Below are 12,837 nucleotides of genomic sequence, written 5' to 3'. Positions count from 1 at the left end.
GCTATGAACAGCTGATTTACAGACATGAGTGATTCCTAATGAACCCTCACAACGAAATTGGTAGCTTGGATCTGTCTCTTGGCGGATTGGTGTAACAACTCGGGAAGTGATATAGGTCCGTTTCGTAGCGGAATATAGTTCAACATCAGTTGATCCAGCAATGACCTTCATGCCAATGATGTAGTGGTGTTGAACTTAACTAAGCCATTGAGACATCTAGCAGCTAAAGTACAAGTTATTCCCGGGCTGGTTTATCAATGAACCGGACATCATTCTCCATGTGTTACACGAAAAAGGATCACGGTACGTAACAACATATTCGGGGACTCTTAGACTTGTCATTCCCTTACTCCCAACCGTAGTACGGTGAACATGAACCAGCCTTTTGATCATGGTTAAGGTCTTCCAATGAAAATAAAGCAATGAATGTACTAGAAGTTTCGTCCTCTTTTGGGTTGTGGCTGTATCTGCTGAATCAGGCCCCAGCCGAGGAAACTAAGAAAGCTCAAGACATAACTCGTGACTCTAATGAACTTGCTTCATACTTATGATGGTGTAAATCTGTGGGATGTCGCATTGGATCGTATTCATTACACAACTCCCATACCAACGCAACTCTCAACAAGTGTCACAAAGGTCAATGTTAAACTAGCCACTGGTATGACAACACTTAAGGCAGTTTCTCACATAACGTGTTGAGCTCTCTAATGCTTCTCTCATTAGCCTAGGGAGATGTATGGACCACTGATAAATATCTGAATAAGTGAGTCAAGGATCTAAGAATTTTCAACATTGAGAGGTAGAAACTCAGTGTGATTATTGTTTACCGATTAGCATTCACGTGTGCAATGGGTGGTATATTGCTTGTTCAGGTAAGACACTAGTCAGACTGGTTGTTGCATGCTGCCGTATATGACTACACTCATTCCTCTCTATGTGTATGCAGAGGCTGCCTGCTAGACTATATTTCTAGCTTTCTTTTAAACCAAAAAATAGTTCTTGACTTTTCTACGTTGTGATGATCCAACTAACCGTCCTGCGATGGGTTCGAGCTTGGTTCAAGGCTTATGGATCTAAGAGACAGGAGTTCTCACAGATTCAGAAGTACTGCGGTCACCAGTTGGTTTAGATAACGGTTTGTATTGCTGACTAGAGAGTTCTTCTCGTCCCCCCTTCTTTCTGCGAGGAGTCTATCTACCTATATACTCAGAATTCTTCCTTGTCTCTTCTACCAAAGACCTTTCAGTCTTCCGTCAGATTTTCTCATCTTTGACGATCTTTCACTACTGACGCTTAAGTTCTGACATTCTTTCGTTGGCTATTCTTAGCTCTGACAACCTTTCGTCAAAATCCATTGTTCCTTTTCCGCTTGATACATTCTGTTGGTCGTGACATATACCTTCCTTTCTACCTGCTTGACTAAACTTAGTATCTACTTTGCAGCGGCTACCACCTTCGATCTAAGTTCAGGAGGCCTATAACTATACTGCTCTAGTATACTCAATATATAAGTAGTAGCATTCGCTCTATTATACTTCTATAGTCAACTCCACTAAACTGTCACGGCCAACAGAGGGGTAGCAGGCAGGAAAAGTGGGATCAGGTGCAAAGCACCAATAAAAAACGCGGTTCACGCGGGCCCGAAACGGCCAATATAGAAAACAGCGGTCTTTGGCGTGAGGTCTCCAGAGTCAAGAACCACTGACGAAGGGCTGAAGGGGCTCGGTAGAAGGAAGAAACAAGGAAGGATCTTGAGTATATGAGGTGGATAGTTACCTCGTAGGAAGAAGGGGACGAAGAGCTCCCCAGTCAGCAATACTAACAGTTGCGTATACCCAACTGGTGACTGCAGTGCCCTTGAATCTGGTGAGAACCCCTCTCTCGAATCCAAAAGCCTTGGCCCGAACTTGAACGCATCTCAGGAAGGCTGGATGGATCGTCACAACTACCTTACCATTAACAGCGTTTAATTATCTGGTAGAGGTATATGTCACGACCAACAAGAGCTCTATCTGGAAGAGCGGGTTCTGTGCAACCACTGATCAAAGGAAAAGAAAGTTTTGGCCCATCAAGCCCAAATATCCGCCACCAACGACCCCACGCATTGGGGAGTAGTTCCTCGACATTAAGAGGCATTGGTCCTCAACAGTTTGCGCCATTGAGCAGCAAGGAACAAGAAAAGCCACAAGGGCATATGAGATGTATATATATTCCAGGCAGGGCCATCTGGCCAAGGAAGCTCTCCAGTCAGCAATATAAACAGTTGTCTGTTCACCTGGTGATCGCAGGGATCATCCTGATTGTGTGAGAACTTCTGTCTCTCAGATTCAGCGACTTGGCACGTCTCGAACCCATCTCAGGAGGTCTTTCTGGGTCGTCACATGTGTATTAACAAGCACATCCTATCTGACCCTATTCCTATATAAAGGCTTTAATTATAGTTGGCGATCAATAGATAGAGTCCTATTAGTTTCAAAGTTTGGTTATCAGATATCACGACGATCATCTAGCCTTCCTGAGATGCGTTCAAGTTCGGGCCAAGGCTTTTGGATTCGAGAGAGGGGTTCTCACCAGATTCAAGGGCACTGCAGTCACCAGTTGGGTATACGCAACTGTTAGTATTGCTGACTGGGGAGCTCTTCGTCCCCTTCTTCCTACGAGGTAACTATCCACCTCATATACTCAAGATCCTTCCTTGTTTCTTCCTTCTACCGAGCCCCTTCAGCCCTTCGTCAGTGGTTCTTGACTCTGGAGACCTCACGTCAAAGACCGCTGTTTTCTATATTGGCCGTTTCGGGCCCGCGTGAACCGCGTTTTTTATTGGTGCTTTGCACCTGATCCCACTTTTCCTGCCTGCTACCCCTCTGTTGGTCGTGACAGTAAACTATTGCAATACTAGCTTATTATAAAGGTCAAAAGGCTTTATTATTATACGAAGAGAAAAGAAAAGAAAAGAGCAAGGGCTCGTGAAAACTCTACTTAAGTATAAGGTAAAGTGTGGAGCAGGTACCGGACGAGCTATGTATCGCCGCCAGTTCGCTAGTTTGGTGGTGCTCTCGCAGTACCGTCAGAATATATCAAGTTTACAGCTTCTTTAGGACCTTGGTAGTTTTGTGCTACGGGAAAGTCTCTTCCGTAAACTGAGAAGTTGGTAAATGAAAAGCACAAGGCTCTTAGCTGCCCCTTATCTCACTGGCTGACTATGCGTGGTTTGCATCCCAACATCGCATGACGATGCCACTAGCGGCCAACTAGAGTGATTGATGCATGTTATGCTCGTGAGACAGCCATCCCACCTGCAAGGCCAATTGCAATTTTGCGACATGATCTCGCAGCGTGGATTTTAGCAATATGAACATATAGTAACAGAGGACATAGACTACCAACAAGAACTGGCAACAATGGCCTCAAAGCAATTGAGCGATCTTTCATTCGCTCAGTATGATGATGGAGTAGCATAATGTTTCCAGGTGCTTGCAGTTACCGATCTGTAGTTTAGATCGGGGCTGTCCTCCAGTGGGGTACCGCAAGCAACACGCTAGTCTGCTCAATGCAGTGACATGTCCTGATCTACGCCTTCCGTCATCAAACGCCCTCTCACAAGTCGCGAAGACACTGCACAGCATGACCAAAAAAAGCCAAGCAATGTTGGAAAGGTGTTTTGCGCTGATTGTCCCCAAGAGCTCAACAATTGTCACTCGACACGCCGTCATGAGTTACTTACTTGGTCTTGACTACTTGCACAATAGTTATATCCAGCAATAGTCACATGCAAAGAATCATTGCTTTTGCTCCCCGCAAGACATGAATTGGTGCTCAAAATGGGATGTGGATCGATTGCCAAGAACTGGGGCATCATTTCAGGAGCAACAGTCATCTGGCCCAGTTAGCTTGAAGCTGAATTTCCCAATTCGGTCTTCCTTGGCCGTTAGCCCCAAGCACTCGAAGGAAGGGTCCAATAACGGATCTTTCAACTAATGCCAGCACCCCGGAAACAAATTCCCATACGGCCATTGTCAGCGGTTGAGATCGCCAACATCAGGGATAACAATGATGTGGCAGCCGGAAGCGAATGTTTCCAATAATGGCAGTGAAAAAGCCTCATCATCTTCGGTAGGGATCACAGAGAAAAGGATGGTTATAAGGCTCGGATTTTCCTCGAATTGCGGTCCTCATCATGTTAGAGTTTTTATGCTTCTCTCCTGAGAGAGGTCTGAAGCATACCTGCATGCAGAGGAACTCCTAGGCTTCAACTTGCGTCTCCAAACTCCCATCCAACATATATGTGGCGTTGCTATTGCTGCTGTCAAGTAGCCCGGTTCTGAATTAGGACGCCTGAATCACCACCTATCAGGTAATAATTCAGCCACTTGCTGCATCTTGTATAAGCCACCTGACTCGACCTCCTGACCCCGCTTCTTTAACCCTCTACCTCCCCAGCCCAACCTCAACCCTCGGTTCCTGTCATCACAAACCCCCAAGTCTGACCAGAATAGGTCACTTCTCTATCTCAACCATCGCAGTTATGTTTTTCTAACAACACCATTCACCATGCCTGGATGTCTTACTCTCCTGCGCTTCTGGAGGAAACGCAAACAAGACGATGAAGCCGCCACTGTCCAAGTCAAAGAGAAGTACGGAACTTTCGACCGACCACAAATTGCCAACTCCAAGAAGACCTCGACCGATTCCTCTTTCGACGATCCACTCAAGAATAGCAAGACCAAGGTTCAAGTTTCATACATGCCGCACCCAACTTGCAACCCAATCTACTCCGCCTACGCCGCACCGAAAGATCTTGCATGGATAAACGCGACACAGACTCGGCCGGTTAGTGGACACACTGACGAGACCGAGGAGACTGCCCGCCGGCGAAAGACAGAAGAGGAAGAGCAGGAACGCCTCAACTTTTTCCAGATGCTGTGATGTCCATCGGGACTCGACAAATATCACTGGATGAAGACATTGATCATCTGGAGAATGGACGGCGCATTTCGATGCGCGTCACTCCAGAAGTCGTGTTCCAGCTGCGACAACGTGCAGATGATGGCATCATGAGAGTAAGCCTGGAAAGAGAATTGGGAGGGCTCTTCACTTGTGGAATGAACACAGTAACTGTATGGTTGCTGTGGCACGAGTGACGGCAAACAAGTTTACCTAACTTGGGTGAAGCTGGAGAAGCTTGTTGCACTCCAGTCTACCATTCCAGCAGTGTCAGTACTTTGGCACAGGAATGGCTTGGGCTTACGGATGGATAAATGAATTGGCTATGTTGCAAGGCCCTAGCCCAAAGTCCTTGTCCCTCGGGATTTAATCAGTCCATGCTACTGGCTTTGTTGGCCCTTGGTGACAATTTTGGCAAGTGGTAGTGGCTTTCTGGTCTTACTCTGTCAAGTGATACCCCTGTGATTCTTCTGTTACCCATTTGTAGAATAGCAGACTTCGCTGCTCTTTGGTTTCGGAGTATTTTGTTCACGTACATAGACGATGGTGCATATTTTCTTACTGTATTCATATGTACTTAGACAACTTATCCTGCGAGTCTAGAGGATGTTTCTTGTTTTTGAGGGCCATAAGATCTTGGCAATATAAATAGGTACATGGCAACACAGATGCTATTAATGTCAGTGACAGCGAGCCCTGACATTAGCAAAACAACCAATCAGAACCCAGATCATGGGCTACCACTACCAAGCTGGGCAGGTTTTAGAGCAGGTACCCGGAGGGGAATTTGTGTGCTACATCCAGCAGAGCGAGTGGTGTTAAGACTGAAACCATTGATATGGATCTGTTATGAGCGATTCCTGCTTAGACAATGCGCAGCACCGGCTGCTTCTACTTGAAGTGACAGGGATGAACTTCCTAGTCGCCCAGATGGAGGCGATAAAGCATAAAACAGGTGCTAACGATATTCGCATAAGTCACACACTCAGGCAACACAAAGACAGCAAGCGCAAAACTGTGCAGCAAGGCAAAGCAGTGAAGAAACTCTGGTCAAAAGGGCAGCCACTGTCACATATGCCGCATCGAATGGGGCGTAAACACACAAGCTCGGGAATGCGATGTACTTGACCAGTAACAATGGCGAGTGAGACCCTAGAAAACATGAGAATTTGCTTTCTAGGCAATGTTGGCAAGCGATTGTTGTCGTTGATCAGCTGCGCAGTAGTGTGGATGAAGTCGGCCAAGATGGCGATTGGCAAAACGCCTGGTCCGGAAAACAAAGAGGCCCGCTACAGCCGACAGCTGGAGGATTCGGATGCCAAGACGGAGAAAACCCAGCCCATCGGCGCCGCTCACCATCCACCTGCTGGCGGCTTGTCTTCCCGAATAGTCTCATTGGCGGATGGACGATTCGGCACAGGGGGATCTGGTTGCCAGTGGGGCCAGTCACGAGGAGGAGCGACGCAGGCGAAAGGGGCCGCGAGAAAACTGGAGGGCAACAGAGAAAGCCAGAGCGTTTTCGTCATGGTTGGATGTGGAATCCATCTGAAGCAGATTCAAAAAATAGGCAATCGCATCAGATCCGCTACCTATCGGTTACCTATCAAACCGAACATTTGCCAATGACGACGGCCTCGGGAAGCAATGCTTGATGGAGGCGTTCGCAGTCGGCTCCCACAGCCCCAATTCCTAAGTGGTAAACCCTACAGCTTGTCAAGGTCAATTGAACGATGGCTTATCCTTGTCTAATGACCGGCAATCCGGCTGAGAATTCATCGGCATTAATTGCAGAGAGAGATTACTTTCTGCTGGAAGGAATCGAGTGGAACGCCCAACGTGAAGCTTGGAAGTCCCAAGGGACAGAGCAAGATGGCAAAAGCGGGGCCCAAGCAGAGCCAAGAAGGCGCAGTGCTGGCAAAGCGCCATGCCACGTCAGGAGTCTTTGTTGGAGAAGCGGCTCGGTGACTGGTCACTGGTCATCCCCCACTTGAGTGTCTCATCGACTCATCGACGAGTTGTCGGCCGACGACGACATGGACACTCTGCGGGCCGCCAAGACCCAAGTCTGCGCGCCAGCAGCCAAAGCTTCTGCAGATCGGCGATGCGGAATTTGAAGCGTGATTTGCACCGTCGACAACATCGACAAGGAGGCCAATGCCACAACTTTTTTTTCCCTTACGTGTTGTGCGTGTTCAAATGCGTGCAGTGCGCCTGGCGTCTGGCATGGGTGATAGTTGGCTGGTAGTGTGATGTCAGATGCAGCAGTAGCGATCCATGGACAAGAATGGTTGGACACTACCAGCTGGCTTTTGAGGGAGCCATCGCCTGTTGTTGGGCTCCATCCGCTCCGCTCGCATCCTGCGTCACGCATCTGCATGTATGCACTACGATCGCCGCCTTTCGCCTCTTCCCCGGCCACACCCAGGTCGGGGCGCCTGAGACCACATTTGGCATGCCCTGATGGGCCAGCCAGCACTGCAGAACGGCCTCTTCACAAGCCTGCGCATGTCTTTGAGCCCAATTGACACCCATTATTTGACAATTTGGGAGGCAGTCTGCCATATGCAGCCCTGCGTCCACTGTCATTGTCCACGGGTTCTTCTGGGTCTCGTCACATTTCCTGCTTGCGTGGGTGCTCGTTGTCGCTCAACAACACCAGCCACCTCTCCAGGCTCTTCCCGACTGGGTACCCGGCCGGGAGCCTCTTCTCCTTTTCCTTCAGCCTCCCCCATCATCACTCAGAGCGCTTGTATTGGTGTCATTAGTGCCGCTCCAGGCCCAGTGCTCCTATTGACCGACCTTGACCGTAGCTATCGCCTTTTCCCCTGCCACGGCCTGACTTAGGCTTCATCTGCCATACATAGCGCCTACGCATCTGTACATAACGGCGCGTCATCCGCTTTTTGGATTTCGCCTGCAGTCTTCACCACCCCACAGCTACTCTGCTCCAAGATTGGACACAGCTCGCGTTGTGACGCCCCACGGACGCCAGGGCAGCAATCTCTTTTCTACGGCGCCTGTTTTGACCGTGTCGTTGACCCTTCGGCCCATTCGTTTTCTCGATCGCCTCTACCCGCGGCCTTACACCACCGCCGAACTGTATCGCGCATCTCCATACGCCCAAACTGGCTTCCAACAAGCCCCGTAGCTCTCAATCTTCGTATCGTCCCAGCGCCGGGTCTCCGCCGACGGCACCGTCCACGTCAAGACCGGCAATGGGTTCCCATCTCGACGCCGACCCCACCCAGGCGGTTGACGGTCTGGTGCGAGCGATCCGCGACCTGACCTCAGACCCCAACTATAAGCTCGTCGCCGATGTCTTCAGCGAATTCCTCTATGTCAAGGAGCAGAATAACAAGCTGTCCAGCTCCCATCAGGTTGTCCTAGAAGAGTACCGAAAGTTTCGCAATGAGCTCGAGGCCCAAAAGGAGGAGCTTCTCAAGGAGAAGCAGGAGCTCGAGGGGCTGGTTCAGGAGAAGGTCCAGGAAATTCTTCAGATGCAGGCTGCGAGGGCAAGGTTAGAAAGCGATCTCGAGGACACCCAGAAGCTTATTGAGAGGGAGAGGAGCGCCGCTGCCCAAGCTGTCGAGAATATCAAAAAGGAGTACGCCGAGCTTCAGGCCGCTAAGACTCTTGTTGAGCAAGAAAAGAAACTCGGCGAAGAACTCGCCGCTGCCGCTGCCGCCAAGGCCGCGGAGGAGATTGCCGCCTTGACGCAAGCAAACAACAAGTTGATGGAGATCCAGGCCAGCCATGACTCCGTTGTGAAGAGCTTGAAAGGGCACATTGCCGATCTGCAGAGTGCAAAGAAAACCCTTGAACAAATTAAAGCGGATAACGAGCTCGAAATCGCCCGTCTCGCTGAGTCGAAGCTTAACCTTGAGAAGATCAAGGCGAGGAACGACGTTGAGATCGAGGGTCTGAAGGCCAAGGTTTCCGATCTCTATACTTCCAAGACCAGTCTCGAGCAGATCAAGATGGACAACGAGGCCAAGATTGCGACATTGAAGGAAAGGGTTGAGTCACTGGAGCAGGTAAAGAAGAACCTTGAGCGGGAGCTCGAAGCCGCCCAGAAAGAGATCGCGTCCCTTAAGGATACTATCGCACACAAGAACAACGAGATTGAGAGTCTGCAGGAGTCTTTGCGTGCTGCCGAGGAGCAAATTACTTCGCTCCAACAGACAGTCGACGAAAAGAATGCCGAGATCGAAGACCTTCATGCCAAGCTCAAGGCTGAGGGTGAGCGTGCCAACAAGGCTGAAGAACATGGCCGTGACTTGCAGATTCAGCTGGAGGAAACGACCCAGAACCTCCAAACCACCAGTGAAAAGCTCCGAGAGCTCGAGCAATACCGTATTCTCCTTCAAGACGAACCTGATGATACATAGTGAGTCTTCAACCCATGTTCCCGTGCGAAAATGTGTCACAAGCTGACTCCTTTCCAGTGTTACTATTCTCGACAAGATTTGGACCACCATCGTGACTTTAGTCGAATCGACTTTCCGACCCGATATCGACGAGGCCATCCTTGCTGACCCCTCCTGCTGGACGAACCTTCGCAATTCTCCTTATCTCAAGCACGCAACCCAGCTGCAAATCCCCCTTCCGCAGTCCAATTCCCCGGCCGCAAAGGGTATGCGCATCAGCGCCGTACTCTCTGTCCTTTCCCGTGCCATGCACAAGCACCTTTTCCGCCCTGTCTACCTTCTCGATGACGATGATGAGAATCTCGTGCGCTTCCTGCGTGCTCTCGAGGATGAGGATCCAGAGCGCGAGGCCCACATACGTGCTACTCTGCTCGCCGCGATGCCTGAGCGCCAACTTGAGCAGGGTGCCCGCCGCGTCAAGACAGTCGTCCGCGAGGTTTCGTGGCTCGTACAGCACCTGCTGAGTGCTCTGCAATTTGAGGCTTTCTGTGCTGGTCTTGAAGCTGCCTGCAAACTAGCCTGTGAACAGTGGATGCGTATTCAGGTGGCCAACATGAAGATCGAGCCGTATTTCGGGCCCCCATATGACGACTTCGACTGGCAAGTGCTTGAGTTGCCGGAATTCGCTGAGGCCGCTGACCGGGACCCTGGAATGCCGCACACACGGGCCGATACTGACGAGGCTGCTATCGATGACCGGCTCGACGAGGCTGACCGGGCGGCTTCTGCCGCAACAGGTTCTCAGCTCTTCAATGACAGTGCGATTGAAGCACAGGAGGAGATGCTTGATGGCGAGATTGACCCGGATGAGATTTTGCTCGTCGTCTGGCCCAGCATGTGCGCTGTGGAGAACGGTGAGCTCATGTCCATCACCCAGGGCCTGGTCATCTCCAAGGAGCAAGCCCGTCCTGCCCTCGAAGAACAACGCGCCCGCTCACGCATGATCTCGCGCCCCGGCTCGCGCCGCGCCCGTACCATGTCTATGCCGGGTCACAGTAGGGCTAGCAGCCCACGTGGTCGTCCTTATGCAGGCGGGACACATCCTTCATCTGAGGCTGTTACTGTGGATGACCGTTAAAACCGATTCGCCACTTCACCCTGAGAGCTTCATCTTTCGCGAAGACTAATTTGCTTCTATTTACCAAAAAGACCTTTTCTGTTCAACTTCTCTTTCGGTCGACGGCCTAGCGGATGTCACTTCATGTTTTTTTGGAGTATCGACTATGGAACAACAATGTCACAATAGTAATTTTGCATGGGCGGTAGTCATGTTGAGCACGAATGTCGCGGAATGCATTTAGAAGCAAGCACATTTCATCATCTATGGAAGGCAAGATTCTTCTACTTCCGGATTGTCAAGTTGGACTTTTTTCTTGGGTTCATGATGGGGATATGGCGCTCCGGTTGCTAGTTGAACCTGGTAAACTGATGTTGCTCAGCGGCTCCTAGAAACTCTTTGGTTCCATCAAAGCGCAGTGTCATGTTACAATGCCATATACCACTCTCCTCAACTCAGCATTGAGGGTCTGTTCCAGGGGACATATGATGTGCTCGACAACGCTTCTCCCCGTTGCCAACGCCACACTTACAACGAGCTCCCTACAGGTACTCGACATGTATCATCAAGATTTCTTTGCGCCCTGGATGCGATTGATGACAACTCAGCATCTGAGCGCCAAGTTATCGGCATTTCTGTGTGCTCCAAAGGGCCATATAGCAACCAGGCTGACAATGGACGTAGGGTACCGTGCAGGTCGGGCTCCAAGTCAGCCTTGCTCACGTTCTGTCCAGAACGGACGAGCGCATCAATATATCCGTGGGGAGCCCCCTTGATCAGTCTCTTTCCCAACGTTCCGGCAGCTACATAGGCCGGGTATCTGTCCCGGCCCATGAAGTCACGCATAATGAAAGGGGCACGGGCATAGCCCGATGGCAGTGTCAAGATATCGTGATAGCCCCCGTAGCTGATGCCGTCGATGATGATCCCGCCTTTCCTGTTGTCCCCCCAGCGGGTGCCGTCGTTCTTCCAGTAGATGAATCCGGTGATCCAACCAGAAAGATCAAGCGGGGAGCCTCCGCAAATGGCTTCGTGCTTGGCGAAGACAATCTGGTTCCAGAACTTCCGGATCTCGGGCGAATCTGGTATGTCAAAGCTACGGACGAATCGCTTCAGGAGAGGCGTGAGTCGTGCACGATACTCGTCAGGCTCTTTGCCAAATTCGGAGAGACGGTCAAGTCGTGACAGGAGCTTCTCCCAATCCTCTTTTTTGCCCAATAGCGTCACGCTTGGGAGTCCACAGATGATGCCTCCCTCGTATCGGAAGTAAGCCTTCATGAAGCCCATCATCAAAATGTTGGCTGTCATGATATCGTTATCTGTGGTGGTCGAGAAGTCCGGGACAATCCAGTCCTTCAGCCATGGCGTCAGTATTCGGGCCTGAATCTCGTCTTTGAACCGCCAGAGTACTTTGGTCCACGTTGTGTCTTCAATGAAGATTGTCTCTTGGCCTTGATGCTTGACAAACAGGTGACGAACAGCTTCGGCATTTCTTTCCATGTAAAAGTTGAGCTGGGTGAGGATGGTAAACCACACTTCATCCGGGCGAATCTCGAGGTGGAGGTGTTCACCCCAGGCCTGGATGGCGCCACGGATGAAAGAGTCGCTTGATGGAAAGATCTCGCTTGCATTAGCCGTCTCGGGCCTCAAGGTGCCGCTGTATGAGGATAACATGATGTTTACTGTGGAGTTTGGGAACTCGGATGGGGTACTCTGGCGCAGAATTACATCAAAGTCTTTAGGTCCAACGGGTGTGGAGGGGAGAGAAAGGGGCTTTGGAGTCCCACCTAGGAGTATCACCACGCTTGCTCCAACTAATAGTGGTACTGCCGTGAGAGTGATGATGATAATGGCCCCTGCTATCCACATATCTGTCAAGTCTGGCAAACCGGAGGATATGAGATATCTCTCAGGGAAGCTGGTTATGTGAACTAAGAATGCACCTAGCAAGAACTAAAGAGCATCCACTGCAAAAGCAGGACAGGAAGGACGACTGGGGGTCCCATGATTTAAGGGATTGAAGGCCCGAGGACCAACTGTAGAATGAGAGCCAACCACTGGTTGCCATGTCTGTTTGCACTCCATTGGTCAATGTTCCACAGCCTAGATTCGGTGAGACCATTTGGGTGACAGTAGTCGGATGACGTACTTTGGCGAGCGACGACACAACAATATACCAACAAGTGTGATTGTTCTCAGCCTGATCTGGATGTCACCTTGGGTGACGTCGCCAACGTCACCGACTTGTCAAAATATCCCGGTTAAGCATATCATCAATTTGACAAGTTTTTGTATTTGGATAAGCGGAAAAAGCATTACCTGGCATTAGCCATAGTCACAGTTAATGATCTCTGTTAACCTTGGCTGTTTGTGGTTGGCGGCTGAACATGCCTATGTCTCTTCTACGAA

The 12,837-nt window shown here is 50.2% G+C and overlaps 3 protein-coding genes across 3 annotated transcripts; 2 read left to right on the top strand and 1 right to left on the bottom strand.

Moving 5' to 3' along the window:
• Window positions 1-4,551: 4,551 nt before the first annotated feature.
• CTHT_0031780 (uncharacterized protein) lies at window positions 4,552-4,926 on the top strand (the record flags this gene model as incomplete). The annotated part of the gene is made up of 1 exon (XM_006693556.1): window positions 4,552-4,926. The coding sequence occupies one exon, from the start codon at window positions 4,552-4,554 to the stop codon at window positions 4,924-4,926; it is 375 nt and encodes a 124-aa protein (XP_006693619.1).
• A 3,233-nt stretch (window positions 4,927-8,159) lies between these two features.
• Window positions 8,160-10,449, top strand: CTHT_0031770 (uncharacterized protein; the record flags this gene model as incomplete). The annotated part of the gene is made up of 2 exons (XM_006693555.1): window positions 8,160-9,331; window positions 9,390-10,449. 2 exons carry the CDS (start codon window positions 8,160-8,162, stop codon window positions 10,447-10,449), a joined length of 2,232 nt encoding a protein of 743 aa, XP_006693618.1.
• Window positions 10,450-11,032: 583 nt separating this feature from the next.
• Window positions 11,033-12,102, bottom strand: CTHT_0031760 (uncharacterized protein; the record flags this gene model as incomplete). The annotated part of the gene is made up of 2 exons (XM_006693554.1): window positions 11,033-11,039; window positions 11,102-12,102. The coding sequence occupies 2 exons, from the start codon at window positions 12,100-12,102 to the stop codon at window positions 11,033-11,035; spliced, it is 1,008 nt and encodes a 335-aa protein (XP_006693617.1).
• Between the last annotated feature and the right edge of the window lie 735 nt (window positions 12,103-12,837).

This window comes from Thermochaetoides thermophila (genome assembly GCF_000221225.1).
Source record: "Thermochaetoides thermophila DSM 1495 unplaced genomic scaffold scf7180000011816, whole genome shotgun sequence".
In the NCBI taxonomy this organism is placed as follows: domain Eukaryota; kingdom Fungi; phylum Ascomycota; class Sordariomycetes; order Sordariales; family Chaetomiaceae; genus Thermochaetoides; species Thermochaetoides thermophila.
This window is presented reverse-complemented; position numbering and strand designations above follow the sequence as displayed.